Genomic DNA, 8,494 nt, shown 5'->3' on the forward strand with positions numbered 1-8,494 from the left:
GACCTGCTAAGTCTAGGAATGCAGCTCAGTTGGCAGACTGCTTGCCCAGCAAGCAAGAAGCCTTGGGTTTGCTGCCCAGCATGGAATAAACAAGGTGTGATGGCACATCAGAAGTTCAAGGTCATCCTTGGTTACATGCCAAGTTCAAGGCCAGCCTGGGATACATGCAATCCTGTCTCAAAAAAAAAAAAAAAAAGTAACATCTGTCCCCATTTCTAGCAACCTTGTAACTAATGAGTCTTTCACTTATTCTAAGACTCCAGCAAGTACTTGACAGACTGTGGAATGCCGAATCATTCTTGTTTTCTTTGATTTTGTTAAGTCCCTTCAGGAACATGCAGGGAAGTTACAATGATTCACACAAGAACTGTGGTACCAACATGATAAAAAGCAAACTTTTTCCTGGAGGGATGGCTTGTAGGGGGCAGAAAAGAACCTGATTTTAGCCACTAGAAACCTTTCCTACTCTTGCTTGCAAGGGAAGCCTGCCAGTCCCCCAGTCACACTCAGCACAAGGTGGAAACAAATACCATTTCTTCTTTGTGGAAGGAAAGTCAACTGCTTTTTTTTTTTTTTTCCATCTTAAAAATCTCAATTTGTCATAGTAAATTTACATACTCCCTGCCACAAATCCTCACCCGTTTTCCCTATATAGTGAGGATACCAACATTCCAAGCTAAGTTACAAATAATTGCAACCTCATTGGTTATCTTTCTATTGGAAAGGAAATTCCAGAAAAGTTGTCTGGCATGGTGAAATCCTTATGAAAATACCCAGTAGGGTGACTGAGGCAGTTAGTCAAAGGAGCTTCAAATCTCCATGAGAAAAGGAATTCATGCCAGCATAAAGGGCCTCAGATACAGAGAACAGGAGTGCTGTGTTAAACACCCAGACCTTTTTCAACAAGCCAGCCCTGAATTTCTCAGGAGGCTGAGTCCTGAATGGGCCCTCAGACCAGCCTCTCTGAAGAGTGAAGGCCATGGGCAACACAAGCCCAGCTTCAAGCACACAGCTTCCTTCCTGCTGGTGGCCAGCCTGAGGCCAGCTGAAAAATGAACAGAAAGCCACTGGGTGGAACTGCAGGCAAGATATGCCAGAGGACAAAGGACCACTGCCAGACCTGAGCAGAAAGGGGCCCTGCACTCCTCAGAAAACAGCCTGGTTAATGTTTAAAAGTAGCAGAAGGAAGGGATGGAGAGGTCATTTCTGACAGAGCACAGCTGAGCCAATGTCCATTGTCACCAATGTTCTCTTGACTTGGCCAGCTCTCACACTTCCCCTTACCTGCTTTGTGGCAGGCACTGTGAGTTCTTCAGAGGCAGGACAGAAGCCACATGGAATTCTTAGGACATCCCCTTCCTCACTTCTGGCTTCCAGGCCTCATAGCACGAGGCCCCAACCAGGCCCCTCAAAGCAAGCAAGCTTTTGCTGTTCCCCAGTGGGAACCAAAGGCAAAGAAATCATGGAAAAGTCTAAAGATACTGTGGAAAGCACCCTCCACACACCATCAATGCTCCTGATGCTGGAATAGGTAAGGCAATTGGGCCTAAGACTTCTGTAGTGTGTCAGGAAATTTCTTTCTCTCCCTCCCTCCAATGGTAGGACTGAACACAGGGCCTCATAAATTCTAGATAAGTATTCTATCACTGAACTACATCCTCATCGACACCACCCCTCCTTTTATTTTTACCACTTTCATTTTGAGACAGGATCCCACTAAGTTGACTCAGTCTCCTGAGCAGGTGAGGCTTGTGTCATCAAGTCCAGCTTGTAGCAAGAAAGTTTAATATTGCAAATGAATAAACTGAAGTAAAACAAAACAAGAAATAAACCAAACATCACCACCACCCAATCAAGAAGAAAAGTCTCTCCTACAACCTCTTTCTACAATAGAACACTTTTCTACAATAGAACACTTGACAACGTGTACAGCCTGACTGACAAGAGAATACTTCAGTCTCACAGGTCAGTCCAGCCTTCTGAGATTTTGACAGGATGCAGTCATCCACATAGTCCAAGACCACAGAACTGAGTTATATACATGCTCCAGAACCACAGAATTGAATTACATACATACTCCAGAACCAAAAGTAAATAATACAAATACAAAAGAAAAAGAAAAAGAAGATCTGCACATAATGTTTTAAGTAAGTTTACAATTTTGCATTGGGCCACATTCATAGCTATGCTGAGGAACAAATGACCTTCCAGTTTCTGGTCAGACATAAATGACAGAGAGGCACAGCTTGTATCATACCTGACTTATAAAGGGAAATGGATTTCAGCCTTAGTTTTCTCACCTATAAAATGCAAAGACAAAACACTCAGAAGGTGGAAGCAGGATGATCACAAATATGAGTCTGCACCATAAAGTGAGACCATATCTCAGAAATAAAATAAAGCATTTCAGGGTTTGCAATGAGGATTAGAAGCAATAAGAATTGGATAGACCAATGCGCAGCAGATGAAAGGTATGAAAACATGTGATATTATAGAAGAGGTTGAGTGGGACATACCTCAAAATTGAGCACTCAGTCAGCAACATCAGAAGGCAAAGCTGGTACCAAGAATAAACAAGGAAATGGTACAATACTGATATCCCTGACAATCTGAACTACTCAGAAAAATCAGGTTCTGATGGTAGGGGAGAAGCAGTCAGCAGCTCTCAGTACAGTTGTGTTTCATCACCAATATTGACTAGGTCAGAGTCAATCTATGTTTTTGCTTACAGTACAAAAGAATCCAGCCAAGGAAATTCTATAGGATGGGGACTGGCTAAAAGATGATGAATGGTGGCAACTGTTCTGTGGTAAACTTTGCCATAAGACAATAGGCAAGTAAAAATCCCATCCAATGACTTCATCCCAGCACTCGGTAGGCAGAGGCAGGCGGATCTCTGAGTTCAAGACCAGACTGTCTATGGAAAGAGTTCCAGGAGAGACAGGGTTTACACAGAGAAATCAACCCTATCTCAAACAAACAAACAAAAAAGGAAGTAAGATTTCTAGAACCCCTGGCCATGGCCTAAAAGCTTGGGTTCTGAACATCTTCTGCCCCAAAGTGCAAGGTAGCCACACTCAATTAGCAGCCCACTTGGTGATACTTACTCACAGGGCAGAACCTGGACTTGTGGGTGGGAATGCCTAAAGACATACTTGGCTTCAAATAAAAGCCCTCCTTTCCACAGACTCTCCAAGAACCAAGAATGAAGGCTGGCTGGCATACTGGTTCCACTATTGCTAGAGCTCAGCAAAGGCCCAGCCACCATCTGGAAATGATTTGGCCCAGAGATTCCTGAACTGGGTGGGAGTTGGAATGACAGGCGCCTGGAGCTCCTGTCCAGCTCAGAAACAAAGCAAGTGTGAATGGACCCTGGGGGCAGCCAGAACATACCAGGGCCATCCCCTTCCAAGGAGCAGACAATCTCTAGGCAGCTTCTCACTATTTTAGCAAGTAGGATCAACTCAAGCCAACTGAGCTGGCCTCCCAGAGCGATGCTAACTTTGAGCTTCATTTCAGTGTGCAAACCCTTCCAGCCTGACTTGAGATTATCCAACAGTACCTTGTTTAGTTAACAAGCACTCACAGAGCACTTACTATACACCCTGAGCTGCTCCAGCCACTTAAATTTTTTTTATTAATTATTTTATGTGTATGAGTGTTTTGCCTACATGAATGTGTATGCCTAGTGCCTATGGAGTTCAGAAGAGGCCATAATATACCCTGGAACTGGATTTACAGATGGTTATGCACCTTCCTGTGGGTGCTGGGAATTGAACTCAGGTCGTCTGCAAAAGCATTAAGTGTTCTGACTACTGAGCCAACTCTCTAGGCCCTGTTCCGGCTACTTTTAAAAATATTAACTTGTTTAATCTTTGTAACAACATTTTAAGGTGGTATTATTTCTATTTCAGCATTAGACATATGAGTAGAAATTCTTAACAGCTTCTTTGTGCAAGTGAGAATTGAACCAAGACTTCTTGCCCTTAATTCTGTATCTCACAGTAATGTTGCAAATGGCCCTGAATGTCCACTCTAACAAAACATGAAGTTTCAATACACATGTATTCTCTGGGGGTCTTAGACTGAATGGTCCAGAAGAACACACTGGCTTTTGCTAGTTAGTTCAGGAAGAACCACAAATGGGAACTATCTGTAGAACATCAGATTAATGATGGTAGGACAAAGGGGAGGGAGGAAAAGATCCGAGGTGGCATGGTGACCCACCACCCAGGAACTCACTAACAATATCTAGGCTGATCCTGTGCAGGTAAGTTAAACAAGCATCAGGGTCGGCTACATCTTGTAAAAAGGGGTAAAAAAAAAAATTCCTTTTTTAAAGGACCAAACCACAATATATTACCCAAATTTCTAGCAGCCTCAATTGTCATTCTTGGGCTTTGAGACTTCTTTTCTTTCCAAAGTTAGCTGGGCTGCCCAAAAGTCAGAAAGATTTATATGGAGAAAATATGTAAATAAAACTGCCAACTCTTACAAAAAAAAACTATAAGCATGCTGAGCCTTGCTGTGAACTGCTCAGACCTAACAAGAAACTAAACAAAACTTTCAATTTTGGGATAGAGCCTAGGGCGGGACCAACTTCTGATGAACCATAAATGTGAGTAAACAGCCAGGGTTGTCGTTCAGAAGTTGCTGGCAGGTATGCCACTGTGCTCTGGCAGCTGTTGACCATCTTACGTCTCACAGCTGGGCCTACAGACATGATTCTAAACGTTCCCACAATATAAACTGTTGGGAGTTAGCCCAAAGCATACAATGATGCCCTGAATTCATCCAGTAATATCCCCCTGGTTATGGAGAAAAATGCGAGCCCCCGGAGAACAGGAAAACTCAACAAAATGCCACCAGTGGAGAAAATAGCTATTCCTCAACAGATTCAACCATAAGACAAAACACAAATTGACTCCACTCACCTCCTGAGAGTCACAACATTTAACTCCTGAGCTCTCGTCACAGTCCAGAGGATTAATCCTATCACTCATCAAAGGCCCCATGATCCTTACTGCATCTGAGGTGAAGGTTCAACCTTTGGGTATCCAGCTGTCAACCCGACACCCTGGAACTGCAAAGTGTAGGCTACATAGCCCTTTAATCCAGTGAGAGGGAATGGAGGCTGTATTTTTTTCATCTCTGACACTAGAAAGAAATTCAAAGTTCAAATTCAACAGCTTGGTAAAGCTGCATTCTGGGCCCAGTGCACTGTTTCCCATCTTTAAGAAGGGACACTAATACTAACAACAATGACAGTAACAACAGCAACAATATGGCAGCCTACAACAGACCCAAGGCCCTGGCCCTCCTGGGACTGCTTGGGAAGATCATTATCAGAAGGATATTAATTACTCTCAATTGGTTATCCTGGATAGTCAATGGGAGTAGTCATCAGAATACAATACATAGTGGGCGGCCCTAATAAAAAGTGCCATGGTGAGCATAAAACTACAGAAAGTGAGCAGTGAATAAGCAAACTGACGTCCAAGCTTGATGACTTTTTATGGTTGCGTCATTACCTACAATATCCCCAGGAGCAGCAAGAAGATGCCTTTGGCTCCATCTCCTTCCTCAGCAGCCTGGGCCCCTGGCAAGATGGGAAGGTATCTGGAGAAAATCTGTTTGCTAAGAGATCTTTCTGGAAAGCAACTAGAGAGGAGTTGTATGTGGTCACACACTCTAACCTAGAAATACCACTTTCGGAAATATGATCCAATAAATATTTTAAAAGGACAAACAAACAGTACAACTTGTAATGGCCCACCGAAATAAGCTGGGCCCTATCAGATGAATGGAAGATAACTGTAGGATGTTAGACAATGGGAGACTCAGGCCTCAACAGGTTCATGAGTGGAAATCATGAAGACCAATTAGAAAATTGTAAGACACCACCAAACAAATCCAGAATGAGACCCACAAGCTTGGAGCACTCCTGTGAAGCCATGCTGGAAGCAGCTGCCCAAGAGTAAACAGCTGGTAAATTAGGCAGTCCTTGATTTTTCTGGTGCTATGGTTTCTATGTCATGTTTAACTTCTGGTTTAATTTAAATTTCTTTGTTGAGTTAATTAAATAAACACACATTTTAAAACAAAGAATGGATGCAAGTTGAGCTCAGCCAGGCAGGCCTTAAGAGTCATTCCTCAGAGGAAAGAAAACTTCCTGTGGAATTCTGAGGTCCTTCCTCAATACGGGAGATGGGCCCCCAGAAGACAACGGACTCCCGGCAGTTTCCTCCACTGAGAAGCCATGCTTGGGAGGGAGATCTGGCTAGGCGGCAGGCTGGTGGTGTAGCTTCCTGGACCCAGGAAGTAGGAAACTGATCTACCTGCCGGCAAAGGTATGGGGAAGTCCAGCGTGAGGCTGGGCGGAGGTTCAGTCTAGAGGGAACCCCTTTCCCTGGAGAAAATCCCACAAGCCACACCCACCTTCCTTTCTGTCACTGGAGTCACTATAATGGCCCTGTTTCCTCCGGAAGAAAACCCAGTCTAAGTAATCCCCTCCATGCACACACAGTGTGAAGTGCCCACATCCTCTGCATCCGTAATACTCTGCACATCCACTGTGTACACAAAAATCTTTGCACACATACATGCTAAATGTGCATGCTCTAATGCCTAAGCCGGCAAAGAAGCGAGTCCGCGTTTATACCATAATCAATCCCCTTGTTCCTATGGTCACAAACTTCTTTAGAAACCTTCAACTAACTACTCCGGACCTTAATTCTCTCACCCCAAGACAGTAGGAAAGAAGACAGACTTAAATGCCTTCTCAGGAAGACCTAGGGAAGTGGGGTGGGACAGGGGAGAGAAAAACCTTTAACTGTCAGCTGCTTTAGTTCTTAGCTAGATCATACTTGCGGTGACCTTGGGCAAGCCAACTAGCCCTCTAAACTTCCCCTCTTCTGTAAAATGGGCCTAAGGACACCACAGTCCACGGGGCATTAAGTATTGAGATAACTTAAAAGGCTGTGGCCAGTCAGCACTAGTTAAGCCTTCTTCAACCGATATTAATTACTATCACCACTAAATTATCTCAACCTGAGGCGACCCGCCATGCAAAGCCAGAGCTGAGAAGTGAGGACGTTCCCTTCCACCCCTAGAGCCCACACCCATTCCGGCATTGGAAGGGGAGGGGAGGGTCCCAGGTCCTGTCTCCACCTAGGCGGAGGGATCCCAAACCAGAGAACTGGCGCTTCCTAGGTCTCCCAGACTCCAAGCCAACGCCCTTTCGACTAGGGCGGATCACACTGGGCGCACCTGGCTAGCCTGAAGTAGGGATTTGGTATTTGACTCCAGGGCTCTGCCATTAAGGGTCAGCAGATGATTTTCCCAGCTATCCCAAAGGGTCCCGCAATCAAATCTGCAGCTGCGACGGGAGGTTCTTAGTGCTTAATCCACCCACAACACTGCAGCAGCACCGCCAGGCGCACCCTGGCGAGCAATCACGCCAGGTCCCAGCCCACAGATAGCACCGTGGAAAAGGCCTAGGTCCTAGATCTTCATCCCAGGGCCACCTCCCCTTCGTCTCGGCGCCTACCCCCAGCCCGGGGAAGCGATGCACGGTGGAACGCGCTGCCGATACCCCGATTTCTGCAAACGCAGGGCCAGCCCACAATACTCACCGATGGACACGAGCTTGATGCTCTCGTGGTCCAGGAACTCCAGTGCCACCGACACGTTCTCCAGCTTCATCTGTCGGAAGGTGGGCCGCTGGTGGTACTTGTGGTGCATGCGCTTCTGGCTGAGCACCTCGAGCAGCGCGATAAGCCGTAACCCGTCGCTAAGGTCAGTCTGCAGGTTCCCGATGCGTTTGTTGACGCACTTAAGGTGCTCGTTGCACCAGCGCGTGAACGTGTTCTGCTGAATCTTTTTCCATGGCGCGTCCTCCGCCAGATCCTTCTCGGTCACTGGCATCCTGGAGGCGGAAAGATTGCACCGAGGCAACGAGCTGCAGGGGCTGATCTAAAAAGCCCCAAGGACCCGGGGAGGGGGAACCGAGGCAAGTGGGAGGCAGCTCGAACTCGCTGCTACCCAAGCTGCAACAGGAGCTGCTCTGCCCTCGTCCACCCACGAGCGCGCAAGTAGCCTGGCCTGGCGCCTGCGCGCTAGGCTGTCCCGCCCTCCGGGGTTCCGCCCTGTTCAGATCCTGAAGAAGCGAGCTCCTTAGCTGCGCTCGCCCTCTATGGCCCAAAGCCTGCACTACGCCGGGTTGCTTCCTCAGTTTCACCAACCTGATGTGATGGCCAGCTAGATGAAAGAAACCTGGGAAAGGCCGAGAATAAGGGCACTTGGAGAGGCAGGGGACTAGACGGAATGGTCACGTGAAGAGGGAATGTGCCTGTGCCACACATCTGTAGGTTCAGTGAGAGTCAGGTGCTTTTTCCCGAGCCTGCAAGGCAACAGTAAATTAGACACATTGATTTCCTTATGTCAAGGAACTCAAGCCTTAAAGTCTAATGCCACACACACCGTAGTAGCTGTG

The 8,494-nt window shown here is 46.4% G+C and overlaps 1 protein-coding gene across 4 annotated transcripts in view; it reads right to left on the bottom strand.

Moving 5' to 3' along the window:
* The window catches only part of Flnb (filamin B), a 152,597-nt gene extending 144,505 nt beyond the window's left edge, over positions 1 to 8,092 (bottom strand). For 3 of the 4 annotated variants that reach the window (XM_052734195.1, XM_052734194.1, XM_052734193.1), the window contains exon 1: positions 7,635 to 8,091. In XM_052734195.1, the coding sequence (XP_052590155.1) occupies positions 7,635 to 7,926 (292 nt within the window). In that variant the 5' untranslated portion in view covers positions 7,927 to 8,091. Of the gene's footprint in view, positions 1 to 7,634 lie in introns of all 4 variants that reach the window. The other variant, XM_052734196.1, reaches the window with a different exon arrangement.
* Between the last annotated feature and the right edge of the window lie 402 nt (positions 8,093 to 8,494).

This window comes from Peromyscus californicus, unplaced genomic scaffold, assembly GCF_007827085.1.
Source record: "Peromyscus californicus insignis strain IS unplaced genomic scaffold, ASM782708v3 Scaffold_12__1_contigs__length_115047231, whole genome shotgun sequence".
In the NCBI taxonomy this organism is placed as follows: domain Eukaryota; kingdom Metazoa; phylum Chordata; class Mammalia; order Rodentia; family Cricetidae; genus Peromyscus; species Peromyscus californicus.